General features: G+C 37.5%; 1 protein-coding gene across 3 annotated transcripts in view; it reads right to left on the bottom strand.

Annotated features, from left to right (window-relative positions):
* Positions 1–17,676: 17,676 nt before the first annotated feature.
* JPH1 (junctophilin 1) overlaps positions 17,677–22,032 on the bottom strand; it is an 85,520-nt gene continuing 81,164 nt past the window's right edge. Inside the window, exons 5-6 of one of the 3 annotated variants that reach the window (XM_032183457.1) lie at positions 19,619–19,714; positions 17,677–17,763 (exon numbers count right to left, since the gene is read on the bottom strand). In XM_032183457.1, the coding sequence (XP_032039348.1) occupies positions 19,634–19,714 (81 nt within the window). In that variant the 3' untranslated portion in view covers positions 17,677–17,763; positions 19,619–19,633. Of the gene's footprint in view, positions 17,764–18,509; positions 19,454–19,618; positions 19,715–22,032 lie in introns of those variants that run through there. The other 2 variants (XM_032183459.1, XM_032183458.1) reach the window with 2 other exon arrangements.

Below are 22,032 nucleotides of genomic sequence, written 5' to 3' on the forward strand. Positions count from 1 at the left end.
TACAGGCTTGACAGCTTTTATTGTTACTTTGCAAGCAGGACTCTTCAGATCTAGTAGGATTCTTTTCTCAGCTAGCTGAAGACTTGCTATGAGAAGAAGAGACCATGACCAATCAAGTCAACCATATCAGATGGATCAGCTCATGATCCAATTTCTCACCTCAGTAACGGGGATGCAACTTCTCTGGAGTCTTTAGTAGCTTTAAGATGAAAATCTGGTTTAACAGAACTGCCTGTGTTCTGCTTGTTTTCCTGAACAACACTATGGTGTGCCAGACGTTCAGGATGGCTTGAAGCTAATAAGCAGTATCAATAAAGTAAAGAAAATTGTAATAGTGATTTAAATTTACTAATTATTCCCAGTACTAGACAACTATTTTGCTGAATGTGTGAACCAGAATGCAATCAGACAGTACCAGTCCCCCTCTATTTTTCTTTCTCTTTCTTTTCTTTCTTTCTTGCTTGCTTCCTTCCTCCTTTCTTGCTTTCCTCCCTCCCTTCCTCCCTTCTTACCGTGGCAGTGTCAATGATAATGTAACTCCAACCAAAGACAACTCTGAATAAGTATTGTCAGAACACACAAGCAGTGAACATAAAACACTGCTATGGATGCCTTGTCATCCTGTAGGGCCTAAGGTGGAAGGTATTTTTCATGTTCCCACCACAATGAAGTGATCAATTTAATTGATCTACTTGTGTCCAAACCAAAGACTGGGGAAGTCTGGAAGGCTGGACTTCCAGATTAGCTGGAGTGCTCCACAGAGCTTTTGTTAAACTGAATTTAACTTCAGAGCAAAATGTTGAGGTCTAGGAGAAAACAACAACAAACAATAACACAGATACAGTCTGAATGGAGTGAAGACTAAACCCATGGTTTGTGAGGGAAAGGGGAAAATCTGTGTGAAATTTCTCTAAATAGGACCTGCATCTAATCTTGTGGTGGATACTCACTGTACTATACACTTTGGAGCACTAAGGAAGCCACAGACAGGGGAGCTGCCAGCAATGTGTTTGCTCCCAGGTAGGAGCTCCTACAGGGTATTTTGGTTATACCAAATATTTTTTTCTGGACAGAAAAATGTTATGGCAAAAATGTCCTACTGGCTCTGTTCTTTCTAAGAAGTAATGCCTTCTTAGAAAAATGCCTTCCAGAACCCTCAATGAGACCCTTAAGTGCAGAGTTTTCAGGACAGCAAAGAGCTCAGATGGTTACCACAGTCTGTAATCCTTCCGGCAGAAGAGCTTCTTGGGTTTGGAAAAAATGATGCCAGCTTGCTTAGCGCACCAGCTTCATACTCTTCCCTCTCCCTGTCTCACAGTTCCATCTGTTTCCCTGTTTTCCTGTTTGCATGCTCTTCTGGGCTGATTGTTAGACCTGACCCAACCATCCCCACTGGGGAGAGCTCCTTCAGATGTGTTTTTTGTAGGTTGGCCTTTCTTTGCAGTAGTGAGGATTTTGGAACAATTTCCTGTCAGCTTCCCCTCCTTCTTGCTCTTGAGGGGTTTTCTGAAACTAAGATGGACTTACAAAGTCTGCTAACAAAAACACAAATACTTGTTTCTCAACTGTACAGAAATAAATCAAAATTACACTGGAAAAAAAAATCTATTTCCAAATAGACTCAAAATAATGGCAACATAGGAGTAAATATTATTTAATTGTAAGCTCTGCAAGTGAAGTATAAGCTGTAGAAAATAAAAGTATTATGTCAACCCTAGCCATTCCCATCCCAGAGAACTTGTCTATACTACCACCTCTCAGTAAGTCTGGCTGCTTAACAGGGCCCCCAAAAATAACTTTGCCAGTATAGTCTCCCTATTGCCATAGAAATAAATAAATAAAAAAATAAAACACACTCTGCACCTGAAAATCCATGCTGTATGTCCATGTTTCCTGCTTAGCAAGCATCTGGGCTTTTTTTCCTGTGCTTTAATTATTGTTGATATACATTTATCGATATATACCTATGAGATATATACATGATATGGTATGATATATATGATATATATATGATATATATGGATATATATATATCATGGTGCTAGCTGTGAGCACATAGACTGTCATATTTCATACAGAACTGTACCTTTTTGTATCAACAATCATGCATTTTATATGCTAACATTTGTTTGCATATGTATTCATTTTGTGCAAATAAAATCTAGGTGACTACACTCCAAAACTTCAAAAGGAGTTAAAATACAAACCCATGTGAATGTCTGTCTACCAGTATTCATTCTTCTGTTTTTAAAAATTATTTTAGGGCACAAAAGTAAAAATTTACTGCTGTTTAGATGATCAGAAAGAGCTGGTGATACTTTATTTTAGTTCTCGTATCATTATTAATACAGCAGTCTCTGTATTAACTTTGATCAAAATAAATTCTTCATGTGTTCACATCTTTCATGCTTTAACAGGAATTTCATTGTAATTTAGCACAACTGACATGTTCATTTGAGCCAAAGTACAGTTAATGCCTGAGTTAAACAAAATAATTCTCGTTATGCCTGAGCTCTGGGTTATTAGTTGTACTGGTTGCTTTAAAGTTGCACAGTCCTGAACTAAATACCCAAAGATGTTGAAGAACTTCAAAGAATAATAATGCTCAAGTAATCTAACAAGTATTAACAGTCTCTCAACCCTAAAAAGAGAATCATTTACGTAACTAATTAATTTGCGTTAGCAAATAATCTGCTGACATTTACAATATGTATCCTTATTGGTGGTTGAAATAAATATTATGTTGCACGTAAAACTATAAATAGTAAGAATTTTGATGCCAAGCAGAGTTTCAAAATACTATGGAAAATAGATGAGTGCTGGCTACATGAAAGAAATTTGTAGCTCTCAGAAACATGAGCATGTGAAGAGACCTGCTGTCTGTGAAAGTAACTGCAGATTTGACTTGCCCGGTACCCTCCTGTTCTTCAGGTGGGGGACATTGCCCAGGATATCCTATGTCTAAGCAAAGTGAAGTGCCTGAATTTTGTTTTTATTAGCTTTAGCTTGTCTCAGCTTGAGGGTATCTTGGCATGAAGTCTCAATTTAAAGGCTGAAGCACAGAAAGAGTGGTGTCTGGAGTCCCACCCCACTGCCATGGGTGGCATGGAAGGAGGACCCCTTGTAGGATAGAGACAGGGATGAGTAGCTGGGGTGGTGAAGGGCCTTCTAGGCAGGAGTGTTGCTTTCACACCTGCTGATCTAAGCTGGTTTGTGGGGTTACTGGCCAAATCTGCCCATCATGCCTGCTTCTCTCAGTGAGGTTAGGAAACCCTTTATTTGATGGGTCTCATTGCACAGGTGGTCTTGTTCTGCTAATGTGCGCTGGGTACAAATTCCATTTACTTCAGGTTATTGCAGCTTCACAGACACAATACATGCAAATATATGTATTATAAGGCCACTAATATAAGTTGGCAGAGGTCTTTTTGGCAGTGGTAGGTGAGGGCACTATACCCCCTGTATCCTTGTAGGCAGCTGGAGGGAGCATGGCTCCAGGGCAGGAAGGGCAGGCAGCCCATAAACAGCTTTCAGCCTCTCAGCTCAGCTACAGGGGAGGCAGCAGGACTCACAAAGTGATTTAAAGTGTTAAGGAAGTGCCAAGTACCTAAGCTGCAAGCAGAGAGTGTTCCTGACAGTGGGAGATGCAGGGAGATGTGCAGATATGCTGCCAGACTTATGTGGCTTGATGAAGATGGTGACCAGGCAGACCCAACACTTGGCTTCCATAAGACACTTAACATGTCCTTTTTTCCCCCTCAAAACAAACAAACAAACAAGCAAACAAACAAACAAAAACCCACCATGCTTCATGTATACAAGGATAAGGGTAAGTGCAACTTAACATTATTTATTTTATATTTGTCACATATTATTTTCACACAATTTCCTGTGATTCTTATTCTTCTAGACCAAGACTAAGACACATAACAGGACTCCAGTCCCGCAAAGGTCTGAAGACAGAGCCCTATCATTCTGTGGCTCAGATTTGTTTGAGACTCCATTCTGGAAATTCATAGCTAAAAAGGTGAAAGTTGGGAGTCAGTGGATGCAGTAAACTCAGAATGGGGTAACTGCAGGAAGCTTTGGGGACACAGGGAGATAAGCTGTGCAGTGAGCAGCATCCATGAAGAGCATGTTTCTGCTGAGAAACAAATGAAAGCTAGTGCAGAGTGTGACATTAGAGCAAACCAAATCTCTGGGAGGTGTAACTGGTTGCAAAAGAGAATGATGTTTTGTGACGGTAATGTGATGACAATACTCTTGAAAATGCCAGTGTTTTATACAACCTGGTCAGTAGTGATGTTACTAGGTAAAAAAGGACAATGTTTGAACAGGAAAGATGGGTAGATGAAAAAACTTAGAAGCATGGAAGGTAATATTAATGAACTGTAAGAAATTAAATAATTTCACATAACAAGCAGAAGAGTAAGACAGAAATGTTACACAGCTATTAAAAATACTAAAATAAGTGATTTATTCCACTCATTTACCCTTCATTAAATGTAAGCGCAAGCAGAGTCTAGGACACTGACAAGCAGTTTCAAACAAAACCAGCAATAGAGAGCATCTAGATTTATACAGTGGCTTATAAGTAAGACCCAAATCCACCAATTGATTTAAGCCTGAGAAATATCAAACAAACAAACAAACAAACAAACAAAAAAACATACAGGCATAACTGGATTTGTTATTCTAGTCTCTTTGGTTCGTTGCAATTCTTGAGCATTTTTTATTCCATCTGTGGTGATTGTGCATGTGAAGGGAATTCTGCCATTGCAAGGCAGTAATTGAGGACTGAGATCTATTGCCTTTACATTCTGCATATCAATCAGGGAAATCTCTGATGCGCATAAAATAAACTACCTGAGATGTTAGGTAACTCCACTCCTTTGGGTTGGGGCCTGAAGCCATTCATTACATGTGGATGGGCAAATGCCTGGGATGCTCATCACACTGTGATACAGGGGTCCCTGCAGATTTTAGCCCAAGATCTCTGGCACACAGAAAAATAGGTAGGGAAGATACGGGACTTGAGTCACCCAAGGTCATACTACAGTAGGGCTGTGATTAATGAGAATATTCACAGGTAACTTAGCAGAAAAGAGATATCATTGCTTTTCTGCTGTTGGGTGTATGTATTTTTAAAAAATAATAAGATAGAAATTTTAACTTTTTTTCTTTTGGATTTTGTTTGAAACCTCTGGTACAGGTCCCTTTGATATCAACTGCTGCTTGCTTTTGTATTTATTTTATTTAAGGTTTAATGGTGAATATGCCCATTTTGTTGTATTACTCATCTATATCTTGTGGTGCAAGGGACTGATTTTGAATGGAGGGGGTACATGAGGTTCCAGAGGTAAGGCCATTTCCATAGGTGCTTTGGTACTTCTTTTAAAATACAGAGTGATGAAGGACACAGGTAGAAGCAGCAGCTGGCATAATGTTGAAAAATCAGGATACTGCTGTGAGCTTTCATGTTTGACTACCTGTCGTGGTTTAACCCGGCCGGCAGCTAAACACCACGCAGCCGTTCACTCACCCTCCCCCCTCCCTCTCTGTGACAGGGGAGAGAAATGGAAAGTGAAGCCCGTGAGCTGAGATAAAGACAGTTTAATAAGACAGGAAAATAATAATAATAATAATAATAATAATAATAATAATAATAATAATAATAATAATAATAATAATAATAATAATAATACAATGATGATAATAGTACTACTAATAATAATGTGTATAAACAAGTGATGCACAGTGCAATTGCTCACCACCCGCTGACCGATGCTGAGCCTAACCCCGAGCAGTCTGGCGCCCCTCCCCCAGCTAACCACCCCTATATATTGTTTAGCATGACGTCAGATGGTATGGAATACCCCTTTGGCTAGTTGGGGTCACCTGTCCTGGGTCTGTCCCCTCCCAGCTCTTACTGCACCCCCAGCCTGCCTGTTGGCAGGACAGAGCAAGAAGCTGAGATGTCCTTGGCTTAGTATAAGTACTGCTCTGCAACAATTAAAACATCAGGGTGTTATCAGCACTCTTCTCATCCTAAGCCAAAACATAGCATTCTACCAGCTACTAGGAAGAAAATTAACTCTGTTCTAACTGAAACCAGGACACTACCCCAATTTGGCACAGAGCCTGTTATTATGAAAAGGTGTAAAATATGCAAAAATGCCTACCAAGAATTGAGATCTCATCAGTATTATATATAAATTACACAAACATGTAAAAGCTCACATCACTCTCCTTTCAGTGAAATATAAGTCCTTTTGCAGATGTTATCTTAACCTTGTTAGTAGAAAGGCCTTGGTTTCTGCCTCAAAGGTGAGCATCCCAACATTTACCATGGGCTCTGTCCAGAGTCATGGCTTCTGCAAAGCCCGACCTGAATTCTGCTGAATGTGTAGGAGCAGACGTAATAGGGACAACAGTACTTAGGCACAGATCCAAAGGTAATGAAATACCAAAATTTGAGAGCTTTCATTTCACTTCATTTTTTATCTTGATCGTGATATAGTCTTTAAGCAAACAAGCTGAAAATAGTTGGACAGATGTGCAGATATGTGTCCCCACCAATACGTCCCTTCCTCCGCAAAGGGAGTACTCCTGCATTTGGATGAATATTTGTTTATTCATTCATTGCGGTAACACTATGATTAAGCAGATGCTAATTACACCCTTAATGCAATTGAATTAATTTAATAAATAATAATCTAGCTTTTTATTAGACTCCAAGTAATTATTTACGCCCTTGTCATACTCTGTTTTTGTTTGCATGTTATAAAAGCTTATATTTCCAACTCTTTCTGGTAAAATATGTATATTTGTCAGTAGAAGAATCTAAGTCATCTAATGTTTTGATCTACATGAACTTTTCAAGTAGATGGGCATTCATTTTGAAGTCATCTGATCCTGACAAGAATAGTCTCTGTGAGGTCAAGGAGAAACAATGTCTAGCATCTTCGTGTCCTTAAACAAGCTGCACATTTCAGTAAATACCAGAGATTTATTGGTGGCCAAGAGGGAGATGAAGGAAAGGCTAAGGTTAAGACTATCATTTGTAACTTTCAAATCACTAACGAGCAGGATGAAAATTTAGCCCTTTGAAGTCCTCCAGAATGAATGGTGTGAATGTTTACTATCTAACCCCTCTGCTGCTTCTCTTTGGAGCTGTGCCAGTACAGTGCTTTTTGCACCTATGTCCTAAGTTGGTCTCTCAGTAGTTAAAAGGAAAATTAGTATAGAGAGGAACCTATTCAGCAATAAAATGTTGCCCTTTGCATTTTTGATTCACCTTTATTTTAAAGACCACAAAGCCAAATTATGTGAATCTCTGAAAAATATGGAAAAACTCAGGACACTCAGGTGAGAAAGGTAGAACTTAACATGATAGGAGGAAATGGGTAGCTTTTGTTTCTGGTTTTCTACTTGAAAACCATTCATCCAGAGTTGTGATCCATTCATCCAGAGCTGCCAGTCAACATTCATTTCAGAATCAAATATTTTTTCCTTGTAGAAAGCCAACTAGCTTGTAAGAACTCTGATCCAGCTATCCTAATAATTCTGATTGACTGCAATTGCATCTTTTACATTTTATAAATAGTTTTGGTTAATCATCATTATCAATGAATTACAATGTTAACTTTCTATCTTATATAATTGAAGTAATACAACAAAGGTAAGTGTAGGAATGGGTTTCTGATGTGGATGTGCCATGAACGGCACCTGTGGCTTCCAGGAACAAAAACTCTTCTTCGGAAAAGAGACGGTGTCTTCTTTAAAAGATGTGGATTGTGAAGGAGTTAAAGGTAATGTGATTCATTCTAGAGTGAAGTGTGTCAGCCTGCTGTATTACATCTGATCTTATGTTTGACTTTGATTAGTTCTGCTGTGGTGGGTATTAAGGTTACAAATGTTGGGGTGGCATTTTAAAAAACAAAAGGAAACTGTTAGGGGTGGGAAGAGAGGTTACACCATTCCTACTTTAAGCAGATCTCTAAAACACCGGGAGAACTCAGGACTGCAAAATTCATTTATTTGTGTCATATTTTTTGGACAGTTATATCAAACAGTTTCAAGGCTTACTGTTATGGAAAGTTATTAATGTTTGTTTTGTAGGGTCCGGACAGCAAGAGAAATCCGGGAAGACGCAGTCATACAGCCACTAAGGACAACAGAAAGCTGCTCTTCAGATTTTCTTACCTTAATTTTTCTCAGCGTTGCCACAGCATGTATTCCAGATGTATTTCAGGTCTCCAGTGCTGTATTTTTTGGAATAATACTCCACATGTAATTCTACTCTATGTTAATAAAATGAATATACTGTAAAAACATCTGTAAATATCCCCCCAGCATATTTCATGTGCTCTGAAACAGGCTTGTGTTTAGTCCCCTGATACAATGAGACGGTCTAGAAGAATAGGAAATAATAACAGCCTGCACACGCATGTCATGCCAGCTACTTCATGCCAAATGTTGTTCTCCAGCACCTGGCAAGCACAATTCATTCATTTTCCAAATGTCAGTGGCCAGCCAGCTCCTCGGGACATTCCCTCCTAATGCAGGGTTACTTGATAGGCACAATCAGGCAGATTTTGGCTGCCAGCCTTGTTCCCAAGTCACGTGTGCAAACTGTAAGGACGGAAGTGCATCTTGCTTCTGGTTTTGTCTTGTAAGCAGCAACTTTTTGTATTATCTTTGATATTTATTTTACTCCGTCATTAGTATTTCACAGTATTTCAACAGGGCTTTGAGGGATGCATAGTTGGAATACTGAAAATACTCTATAGGTACCAAGACACAGCAACTGGCTTCTTATCTAATGCCTGAAGTATTAATGGCATGCTGCAGTCACCTGGCTTATAGGGGCAGGAGAGCCCACGCAGCTGTGAGTGTCTGCTGTATGCCCCACTATTCATCAGTGCCCTCCCTGGGGATGCAGTGCCTCTGCCCATGGCTTTTAGGTGTCAGGGGGTAGTTGAGATGAGGGTGCTGCTCCACCAGCCCCCATGCCAGCATCTCCATCTATAGCTCCCATCACTAGGTTTGCACCCTAAGCTGCTACGTACAGTTGCCTGGCAGCTGTAATTTCACTGCAATTCTGCACTGAAAGGAGCCTTGTCAGCCATACAGAGGGCATTTGATGGCTTTCAGTGGGATATGTGTGCAGAGCCTGCCTAGCCAGTCTTTCAGATGCAAGCTCAGCTACAGCAGACATAATGTGACTGTGTGCAAATGATCTTTGAAGTTCTCTGATTCATGGCTGTAACCTAGAAGCTCTGGTTATTTCCACCAAAAATAAACTCAAATAATGCTTCTTTCTATGCCTGGAAATACTTTTTATTCAGTCTTTTCACTTGCTTTCATTTCAGTGAGAAGAATGCGAGATGGGTGAACTAAGGGTTTTGAAATGTCAGACAATTAGCAAGTAGCCATAAGGTGAATTGAAAGTGCTTCTCTCTCTCTCTTCTTTTTATTTTATTTTATTTTATTTTATTTTATTTTATTTTATTTTATTTTATTTTATTTTATTTTATTTTATTTTATTTTATTTTATTTTATTTTATTTTATTTTATTTTATTTTATATTTATTTCTTTTCCTTTTTTCTTTATAAGATAGCAATAAACATATCTGAACCAGTCTGTATCCCTGGCAGACGAGGCCACCCTTTTATTATTTGTGTCAGTCACTCCAGACTCTCAATCTTAACGATTAAAAATATTCTGATGCCTAGAATAAACAAATGTTTGTAGAAGTGGCCATCAGCACTTAATGATAGACTTTACAGATGGATGTATGATCTACACAGCTGACATACTTAGCTAGCTAGCAGCTATAGAAGTACTCTGTCCCCTGGGTAAAGGATGAAGCCCATAAGTCCATGCTGGTGCTCTGAAACACCTTTGCTGCACTCAAGTTGTTTGATTGAGAGAAATGTCCAAAGCTAATGGCAGGAAATAGTAAAATCACTGTTTCTGCCTGTCTGAGAGGAAAGGATACTGGATTTGTGCGTGTAATATATAATAATAGTAACAGTAATAGCAATAGTAATAGCAATAGTAACAAACCACCCAATTCCATGGAGAGTAGTAAATGATTTTGTCTGGTCTGACAAAATCAAGACATATATGGGAAGTAATGATGCTGGCCAATCAAAATATATATGGGAAGTAAAGATGCTGGTACATGAAATTATTTAGCTAACTCACCAAGTTAGAGGCTTTTGCTTCTGAGCAGGCAGCACAAATGCTGCATCCTGCAGTGTGTGTGTGCAGTCAGCTGGGATGTGGAACTGCAAGCAGTGCCTTCCAGACATCACTTGGATAGCTCTAATCATCCGACCAAAATAAGGCAATGCCTTTGTAAGTGGGGCTTGGATGAAGCACCAAATCTTCAAAGGTGTGTGAGTGTCCACATAGCCTCTTGGGACCTAGCATAACCTAGCACTTAGGTAAAGTCAGAGGCGATGAGAGAAATCTGGTTTATTGGAAGGAGAACTTGGAGACCTTAGCTAGAAGTTGTCTTTCTTCCTGGATTTGTTCATCTTTAGGAAAAAGCTTTTCAACTAGCCTGGTCAAACAGGAGACAGGCTGAAAGGTCAGGAAGGGAATGCTAATGCTTTGGACAATTGACATTCATTTGGAAGGAGGATGATATTTATGACTGACCCATGAAATAGATGGCTTTGTCAAGGATAAGGGGACCATGATACTGGATTACTGGCACATATGGCCATTGGTGCCAACAGAGCATCACAGCTTACTCTGGCTATGAGTCATCTCCCCCTGAGGAAGTTGCATGAAAATAACACTTAACAAGGACGATAAAGACTAGAGATAAAAGAGCGAAGAATCTGTTAGCAATATTTCTGTAGCAAGCAGATGACTGAATGTATTTCCAAATGTTACATAATTTTTTTTTTGTGTGTGACTCACAACAACAGTCTATAGAGCGTATGCAACATTTGGTACAGCAGCGAATCAGTGTAAATACCAACAGCATTTTTGTCGTCTGAGGAGATACTCACAGAAAAGCAAACCTGTAACTTTGTGCTAATGTTCTTTCAGATGGGGAGCTTGCATGATTATATGTTTGTTTATTTCTTCCTTGTGCGTTTTATCCCATCTTTATTAATATTGGGAAAATCCCGTTGTAATAAAATGTTTTTCTTAGAGTGGATTTATGCAGAGTTAATAAAAAATATTGCAACTATGTCTGCATTATTGACTTCCTTTTGTGGAACCCAAGTCAGCCTGCTGTGACAGCAAGCCACTATTTTCTGCAGATTTTGGAAAGAGGAAAATGGTTCAGGAAAAAGTTGTCATGAATATTTAATAAAAAGGAGACCTCCTGAAACCTTTGATTGCTTCCACAGTTTAAAAATTGTGTGAAACTCCATTGGATATCTTCATCTGAGAAAATGAAGGGGGTGCCTTTCCACAACCTGTGCCGTTGTGGAAAACCTGGTGCTGCTTTGGTATAGCTTCTCTGCTTGAATCTTCTTTGGGCTCCTCTGCTGTGCTTTGTGTGATGTTCTTGCAGGTCTTCCTGAAGCTTCCCAGCCCACTTCTTGCTTGTTCTTCTTCCCGTACTGAACACCCTTTTCAGTTTAGCATTTGCTTTTTTGGTCAATTATCCCCTCCTCTCATGTGTCAAATCCTCACATTCTTCTTGACTCTCTACTCTTCAGGTTTTCTTCTTCCTACCATCTGTCTTGTCCTAGCATCCTCCTACCTTATTTTTGCAGTACACCCTCCTTTTTCTTCCTCCTGCCTGTGTTTATGTAAAGAAAGGCTCACTCTCCAGTCCTCTAGCTGCCCTCCCATCACACCTCTGCAGATTCCATCAGAAATGTCAGGAATCAGAGAAAATGATTCCTAAGGGTTAACTGTCAATCTTTCAATTTGTGATACTGTCCGGAATAGAAACACATCACCCTGAAATCCTACATTTTCCCTACTAATCTAATTCAAATATGTTATCCTTACAATTAGAAAATTTTTCTTCATGCCTAGCACAGATCTCAATTTTCATGCAGTTTAAGCCCATCTGTTTTTCTCTTAATCCCTGTGGGCACGGAAAGCAGCTTTCTAGAGCAGCTGTTTATGTATTGAAGATGGTTACTTCTCAGTCTTCTATCCTCTTTATATTCCTATTGAACAAACTTCAGTTTCTTCTGTTTCTAGTATCATTCCTTCCTTTGTATTTTTTTTTTCTCTCCATAAAGTCCTTTTGCCTCTCTTTAACATCTATAGGTCTTCTGCTGCTTCACATTTCCTCTCACTTTTTTCCCTTTACTTTCTACTCTTGTTTTCAACTTCAACATGGCTGCACCTCCTTTTTCCTAAATATTCTTTTCCAATCCTTCTGACAATTCCTGCTCTGCTCTATATCATGGGAACATGTGGAGGCTTGTTGCAATCAATGCCAGGAATGTGTTGCCTCGGTATGGCAGGAATGCATGGAAGCCATCTACTGTAATGTAAATGCCATTTTACTTTCTCTTTGCAGAATGTCTTTTTTAGTCCTAGCCCCTGCAAAATGCTGCTGGTGCTCTTCTGTCTTCCCTGTTTCCATGGCAGCCGATCCCATACTTTCATGACTTTCTCATCAGTGGCCTAAACAAAATCCAGAACTGTCATAATTAAAATGGAAGCCAGTATATGGTATTTTTGAAGACTGGGTGGTATTATATGATAAAAGTACTTTCAGCTAAAAATGGGTAAGTAATTAAGCACCATTATATTATGACACTTTCAGAGGTATTTTGTGGGACATGTCCTGAATATAGTAAAATTGCAATGTTAAATACAGCTAATGACACTGTTCCAGAAGTACAGAACGTATCAGTTTAATTAACCCAGAGTCACTGCAGCCTGATTTTTAACAAACCCCCCCCCCCCCCCCCCCTTCCGTAAAAGCTCTTCCAACTCAAGCATTTTATCTGTGTGTCCTTGGGACCAGATCTGGATTTGGGTCCTGCACTTAGGACCTGTAGCTCTAATGGCTGATCCAAAATCCACATCTAAATGCTTTCAACCTTCTGCATAGTTGTAGGCCAGTTTCAACATTTTCACAGGCTTCAGTTTTCAGTGAAATACCTGATTTCTTCCCTCCTTCCCACCTCCCCACAAATGTGTTTGGATGGTAACTATGAGGTGCTCAGGAACTGAAAAATGTTTCACCTTAGGTCACCATGTATAGACTAAAGACTTCAAACGTAGGCAACAATTCTCAAAACTTTTGGTCAAAATCTGTTATTTGTGGTCTAATACAGTGTCTGTGCCAAGGTGCTTTTCAGTTAGCTGTGCAATTTGCAAATTCAAGAAAGACATGTCTCTTCTTTCAAATTCATGGATCCATCTGAAAGGAATTCAGGAGTACCATACAAATTATTATTGTGAAAGATAATGCCTGGGAATCTATTCCAGAGGTCTGTTCTCTGTATTTTCTTCTAATTTGGATAAATCAGCATAAAAAAGCAGAGTTCAAAATCACAGGCTTAAAGACTATAATTCCTTTTCTGCCATTTACTGCTCCCTAATTAATTAACATTGAAGTCACTTAAGAAAGTAAAACCTAGCCCTCATCTAGGTGTATGTTCCTCATCTTCTACAGAGATGCCTGATTGTTAAGTCTAAGACATGGAGGAAGCTCAGGCAATTGAGCCAAAATAATTTTCCAACACAGGATATATTTTATTCCATCTAACAATCCACATTTTTGTAGCAAGTCCAGAAAGCATCATACCGCACACTTACAGGAAATCACAACCCTCAGAAAGACTCCTTGGTCTTGAGTTGTGAATCACCTTCAGCCATATGTCCAGTCTTTATCAGAATCTTACCGGGGGCATTTGTAGTGGAGCTCATAACCCGAGCTCATAACCCAGATGACAGCAGATGTTTTCCTCAGCGATGACACTCTTATGTTGGTTTCTATGAGTTGTGAAGGGCCCTTAGAAATCTCCGTGTACAGTTTTCAGGCATTTTCTTTTCTCTTCAACTCAGAAGTACTGTGTTTAAATCACTGCCCTGATACTGGAGATGGTGAGTGTAGCATTGCAAGTCACACAAACTAGCATCAACAGTACGCAGAGGACTGGACCCAATGAAAATTGTGACATGACACATGTAATTCAGTGTACTACATGCTGCAACAGAAATGGCTTCTGCAGCTAAACTCATACTGAGCTAAATTCAGTTCTTGAACAAGTGTGCTCAATAGAAAAACCATGAGTTGCTGGAATAATTGGCTGAGGTGTGGGGGCAAGTAGCTGTCTGTGGGGAACAGAAGAATAAGCTGAATTTGCTAGAGTTGGGGGTGGGTGGGCAGTTAAGGATAAAAGATAGTTAAAAAAAATAGTGGCAGCACAGAAAGCATACAACAAAAAACATTTCAAGGGTGATTAGGAAAATCCTGTTCTTTTCCATCTCTGAGAAAACAATTCAAAACCTTCCTCCTGGAGAAATGGCGCTCAGTATACCGCCAATTTGCATCTAAATTCTCCCAGATAACCAGTCTTGATTGATTGTGAAAAGCAAATGCATGAAACAAACAAATACTGACATGAATAAATTTAGATTATTGGGAAAAATGCTGCCACTTTTTTTTTTTTTTAATTAAAAAAAAAAAACAAAACAAAATAACATAGCAACATGAGAGATTTTGACAAATTCCATTACAGGTTCCATTTTTGCTTTTTTTTTTTTTTTGAGGAGGCTGAGAGATTTCCCCAACAGTGATGACCACAACATAAACTGTTTAGACATGTACAGTTTTACTTTTTCTGTTAGTTTAAAAAACATTAACATTATAGACAATTTTCCTTAAAGATGTTGTGTATGGAAATTATGCTTCCAGATATCTCTTATTTTGCAGATTCCGTATTCTGTAGGAAAAAAAAATGAGATGGATTCTGTAGATGGCTCAGTTACAGTACATTAGCATATGCAGGTTCTTCCTCAGACTTAACATAATTTCTATTTTTTTTCTTCTTTCTTTGAATATTAAATGAGACTGAGAAGACGACTTCATTTGAAAGGCTTATTTAATTTCCAGTCTCTTCATTTTCTTTGTTTGATGAATTACATTTCCATATTAGAACAGTATGTAGAATTCTCCCCCCTGACTAAATGGTTCAAATGAGCTATGAATAAAACCATTTAGATATAATTCACAACCATGTTTTATAACGTGGTTTTATAACAACTAGCTAAGACTGTTACTGTATCTCACTATGTAGTGAATTTCTGCAGGCTTTTATCATTGCATCCAGGTTATTGTCAGTATCCTTTAATACTGCGTAACTGTATCTTAATAGAGGTATTTATGGCTATACAATATGTTATTACAAGCTATGTAAATATTTCAAGTATTTTAATCAAATGCTTGTAAAGAGATGTTTACACCTTTTAGAGTCAGCGCTCAATTGTATTAATGATTTTTTCTCACCATACGTACATACCTGAAAGGCAATTTGTAGTGATATGTCATGAAATTTCTGCTATCAAACTGAATCTCCTTTTGGAACACAAATGGAAAATAAAGGACTAGATAAGCTGAACAGCAGTGATTTTTTTTTTTTTCCAGCTTTTGGCACCTCATCATCATTAATTTGCCTTTTTTTTCCTTTCTTACTTTTTTTTTTTTTTTTTTTAATTTCTGTGTACAGTCTACACATTGTTTAGTCAGATAAATGGAATTGCCCAAGAAAGCAGACCTCAAATTAAAAGGTAGGAGCTTGTTGCCTATGGCATCAGCGGGCAAACACATGGCTCTGCCTGGAGAAACTGCTTTGCCTGGGAAAAAAAAGTCCTTGCACTAAACTTGGGTAAAATTTTCAATGCCAGAACGAATCGTGGTGCATTAAGTAGCATCATGTGCCCGTGTTTTTTTTTTTTTTATTATTTTATTTTATTTTATTTTATTTTTTCCTAGGCATGGCAGATGCTTTCCCATGTAAAACCATTTACAACTGATATAAGCTACTGGTAAAAACATTTCAGAGAAGAACTGTCCATCTGCTTTCAGACACCACAGAAAAAATGTTGTATTTCTATGTACGTTGATTTTTAAGAATTATGAACACTGATAAGCAGGGAAAGATACCATATTTGTCAGCTGATTATGGAAATGTTTTTTTCTTCTGTTTCTCGGCAAATCCTTTGCTTGTTGTTTTTAAGATTTACATATGCTTGAATATGTTATCATATTCATAGAACTGAAGAAATACTTGAACTTTACTTTTTTAAACAAGTAAAATATGATACCGATCTCGAAATGTCAGTGATCAGCGTAGATCACAAAATGCAGCTCAGTGACATCTGTTTAAGATTTTTGAGAATGCCTTTTTCTCTACTTGAAGAGTCAAAATTTTCCTTAGGGAATAGGTTATTATGTAGAAAATAGAAATTCTAAAAATTAAACTCCATGCTGGTAGAATTTAGAAAAATAAGACAGCAACAATTCCTTCAAATATTACTATGAATAAGTTTCCATTGAAAATGCTAATAACACTTGCTCTCCTTTATAACTAACCATTAGAATTCCAATACAGTTGACTAGTAATCTGAACAGGAATCCAAAAGCAGAATTCTGAGCTGATTTACTAGTTCAGCAAATGTGTTGGCTTTAAGAAAACTCTAAAAGTGACGTTGCTTTTTGTAAAATATGGTTCACATTTCTTCACTTCATTTTGAGTCTGTGAAAACCCGGAGAAGGAAGGAAGTCTAAAAAAGTTATTTTCTTACAGGAACAGCTCTTAATGGACCAATCATTGATTGAAACCAGACTGATTAAACCATCTCTGTAGTGGGAGCATAATTTAAGATACTACATTTACACACATACAAAAATTTTGTATCAAAAGATAAAAGACACATGGGGAAATTTGCCATTTTTTTTTTCCATTTAAAAACATTTCCTAGAATGATTTTGTTGAAAACAGGAACTCACAGTGATTTGAAAGGGGCCACAACTTCACCAATTTTCCAGGTTCATTTCTTGTTTATTGAATTTGTTAGAAAAATTGTTTCTGGAGAGTGCAGAAAGTAATTCTTAAACAGGAAGAACTAGTCTGAAACTCTATTAATAACCAACTTATTTTTATTAGAGCAAATACAGTTGTGAAAACTGTACATTATACATTTTGGGTCAAGAATTATAAATAAACTCATAGATAAAGAGTTCATTCTTTGACAGCAAGAAACTTTAAATAGACAAAATGACATTATTAAGTACATTGGCAGGCTTCTTTGTGCTGTCCAAAATGTAGTGTACAGTATAACAACCAATTATAAATAGCCTTTCATGTAAAATACAGCTGTGCACATTTTAGAAAAATACCAACAATTTGTTTGAGCTTTGTTTTAAAAAAGCTTATAAATCATACATATTTATAAATGGTACTAACATGCTTACTTAAATTTATAAACATTTTCATAAGATTTGTTACCTATTATTTCCAGAGCATATAGTATTTTAAATAAACATTTAATAGGAATTAAATATGTCAGTTACAAAATTACCTCCCATGTAAGGAGATGGGGTGATTTCACTGTTTGAACATTTTGTCCATTATGTCAAGGCTTAAACAGTAACTTTTAAAACTTTTTCCTTATTTAAAAATTACTTCCCTAAATTTAAAACACAATTTTGACTCTTTAAAAAATAAATATACAAGTTTTATTTTCATTTGCTCTCTTTCTGCTTTCTTCTTTATCCACACTGGTCAAAACACAGGATTCTCAACATACTTCTGTAAAAAACACCACGGTGTTACTGCCCTGCTTAGAGCTGCTTTGCTGCACAATATTCAGTCTGCACCTATATTACTTTAATATGCTGCATCAAAAGATAGGTAATGTACTCTTAAGAATGTTGCCCATTACACCATGCAAACACTTACAAAGTTTACAAACATGTTCAAAAACTATATTGTATGAAATATTGTCTAAGAGAGATAAAATAAACCGTAATACAAGCCCTTTGCTTTTTGTATTTTGAAATTAAAATATTTACTTTCCAAATGATCACACCATATATTTTCAGTAAATAAGCATGCTTTTGATTAATATAGGGTACAGTAATTACAGTATAATGGCACATAAAAGAAACATGATCACATAATTGTAACAAAGGGCAGTGAAACTACTTAAGACAAACTTTCCAAATGAAAAAAAATTGAGGCTTTTTTAATGCTGAGGTAAAATTATAAATGGACTTCAAAGACACTGAAGGCATTGAATTGATAAACAATCACTTAACATGTCTAAATGCTCTACCTGAATGTATTCAACACAAATCTAGTGTTTAAAAATTACGAAAATTTATTGTGAGCATTAGCTAGCTTAACTGTAACTTGTATTAATATGCACTCAGACAAGACTTCATTTTAACTGCTGGCAAAATACCTCAGTGCTGAAACATAATAATTCAAATCACCAATTACCACAGCACCAGAATTAAAAAAAAAAAAAAAAAAGTCAACATGCAAACCCCATATCTTGTCTTTCTCAGATTATTCTGGTATTTCACCTCCTGTTTAGAATGTGCTGATATCAACTTCAGATTAATTTTTTTATTAGGAATAATTTGCTTGCTATTAGCATAAGTGTTTGATCATTTTTAGGAAGATATCAACAGCGTTAAATTTTGCAGTCATGGTAAATTACTTCCTAAACCTTAAAGCAAAAAGACTCTTCAGGTTTAGGAAAATGAATTAAAGAATGACATCTTCATATTAGAAAAAGAGGTCTCCTCTTCTGCTTCTGCCGCTAGGCAGAACTGGTAGTGCTCTCCAGGTTGGACTACACACTATGTTATGGCTATACATCAAATTTCATAAACAACGAATGAACAGAATCATGCACAGGCAAATGAAATTCGATCTCCCAGAACACTGCAGGAGATGTTAAAAGCAGCAGGTAATGGAATAAGACTGGTGACTGATGCTGCTAACTATTTCTTCTAATGAGATAGGAGTGAACGCTGGAATCACTTCCACAGCAACAGAATCCTCTGACCACATTCCTCTGGCAGTCGTTTTCCCATCTCCCCACTAAAAACATCAGACGGTAAAATAGTAAGGCAGCTGTTAGCTTCCATCAACAAAAAGTGCAGCTCCGTACATTTCCAGTTTAGTCACACTCTGCTGGAACAGATGGAGAAGCCAACGCACTTCACCGGCAGGGCTGCTTCAGCAGATTATTTTGTTTGTTTTCCGACATGGCTGCTTGCTTCAGCTTTCAGAGGACCCCAAAGCCACAAACCATCAGCAGAGAAACTGATCTGGGCCCCTGGCTGAATTTTCCAAGTTTCATCTCTCTTGCGCCCATCCTAATGCCAAGCCTCCTTCCCTGTGTCTGAGTATGCCTGGTGCCATTTAACAGGCTGATGACACAACTGCAGAGAACTGTGGGCTAACACCACTAGTTGTCATGACTTCACTGAAGGGTCAAAACAGTTACATAATTAAATAACTATGTTGAATCACATTCAGGCATAGCTAAAATTAAAGTAGGGAACGTTAAAAGTATGCAAATAAATTCATTCTTTATAATTTGAGGTGGGGTGGATGTGGTGATTGCGTATGAAAACAAGACCTTGCTTACCTTTTCTAATTCCAATCAAGTTAGAAAATGGACAAAAAGAATGGCTAAACCAATATTCAACAGCATTACCAGGGCAATCATGACTGAATTAGGGCCCTGAAAATGAAATAAAGATAACAAAATTAATGCAACCTTCCACACAGTGCACAGCAACAAACAGGATCTGACTTTATCATTTCTACCATTTTTGACTTCGGTATGAAAGATTACTTAAATATCAAAGATACGGACTCTGCTCCTGAAACTTAGCTATTACTCTTGGTTTTCAAGTGAGCTAAATATTACCTCTTTGAATATTAACTGGATAAATACAGGTAAGTATATTATCACATTGTTCTCAATCACACTGGGAATAACGGTCTGACAACTGACTGTACAAACAAATGAAAACAAACTCATAAACACAAAAAATGGTGTCAGCTAAAAATAAAACAAAATAAAGGACGCAAACTTGAAGCCAGAGCACCGTTCCTCATTCATGCAGTGGGTTCTTTCCCTGATGCCAACTAATTTCAAAACAGGAGTTTTTGCGTGATGCTGTGTGATGCTCTTTTTGTTGTTGTTAACCAAATGACAAAAAAATAGTTATTCCTACTCCACCAAAAATCCCTAGCTATGTTTCCATTACAGATGAAAAAAAAAAAAAAAAGATTTTTCATCTGCAAAATTAAAAATTTGTTTTGATCTACTTTGACACTTGGTCATAAATCCTTATCTCATATACCTATTTAGTGAATAGATGAAAAGCCAAAATACTCCTTCCCTTCCTAGCTAGAGCTAAACTTGGCTAGAAAATGAGCTCTTGATTATTACATAATTTTATTCTTCCTGTGAAGGCAAGTAACAAAGTTTTTAATTCTTTTCACCACTTCTAGAAACATTTTTTTTAACATGGATGATAAACAATGTGAAACACTGTATTCAACAGATGGAAATTCTCAATTCTTCCATTCTTCTCTTAAGTAGTATTTGGTATAATACAAAATATTTTCACAGAGATTTGTATATGTTTCTATTTTAAGGTGCACATTTTGTTCAAATAGAAACAGAAAAACTCCTCACTCAGACAATATTTTCCTAAAACACAAGAAAGCCCATCAGAAAATGTCTCCAGAAAACTGATCTACATAAGGATCACTGGCTCCCATAAGAATGAATCCATTTAATTAGAAATTATATATTTTTGTTTTTGTTTTTGTTTTTTTGACATTTCACAAGAAGCTTGCTTTGTAGAAATTCATATGCTTCATGGCAGTGGTAACGTTAGCTATGTAACCTCTGGAATGTTAAAGTATAAGAATTTGCTCTAAGAAATTTGCATTAGCAGTGTAATTGGGAAACAGTATTTGTGCCACTATCGTACCACATGCTCTCATCCTGAAACGGCCCCATGAAACACTTTCTACCAGAATACACCTTTACACAGTAGTAAAGATAGCAGGGCAGATGTGGACTGCTAAGTTCTTGAATAAGTCACAAAATAAGTTTTGCCAAGCACTGCTTAAACCCTGAGGGAGTTTAACCCCATTTGGCACTTCTATTCATATAGGTTATGAAGTTCCCTTTGAAGTTCCCTTATTCAGAAATATATGTACCTATGCCAAGAAACTATGGGTAATTGTATTAGCAACATTTGCCTTTTGCTTAGTGGCAGAATGTCAAAAATATTCACTAGAAAATCGAAGACTAGGGCTTAGGGTCACCTTATTCAAAGGGATTTTGAATACCAGGTTCCCACTTACCAGTGGTATTGTTTAACCATCAGGTCACAGAACAGAAGTGGAACCATCCTACTGGAAGCAAGCCACTATGCGCCAAAGAATCTGAGATGCTTGGTGACAGAGAACAGGTATGAAACTAGAGCATGTTTCAGTTATGGTTATGTTTCTGACCACAGGACTGTTAGCAGCCTAGCTGTGGTAGTGTGCAACTTGGGCTCCATTTCTTCCTTCTCTTTCTGGCACTGTCACAATTGTGATAGCTGTGGTTCTTCTGTACTTTCATACTGTGAAGGAAATCCAAGTACCTACCAATACATTCAGAACTGATGACTCCCCCCAAATGATGTCTGAAAATTGTGACATTTATGCATGAAAGCCATATTGAAAGACTTTGAACAACAAAATATGCTTAACTGGAAACAACAGCTAACTTGAGGATTTCTCAGTTTGGCAATGTTGAATGTTGGTGTCAACACCCTCAGACTGAATTAATCTTTCTTTTGCAAAAAGAATCCCAGAATCTCATATGACAAACTAAAATAATACATACACGCTAATGATACATATCACCTGGCAAGGAGTGTGATTACACTACTGATTTGTACTCAGATTTGGATTCAGCATCTGTAGGGACTCAGTGTAACCAAAATCAAATCGATAGATCCTTTGTAGCTTGGGCTCCCACGTAAAAAT

This window comes from Aythya fuligula, chromosome 2, assembly GCF_009819795.1.
Source record: "Aythya fuligula isolate bAytFul2 chromosome 2, bAytFul2.pri, whole genome shotgun sequence".
Taxonomy (NCBI): domain Eukaryota; kingdom Metazoa; phylum Chordata; class Aves; order Anseriformes; family Anatidae; genus Aythya; species Aythya fuligula.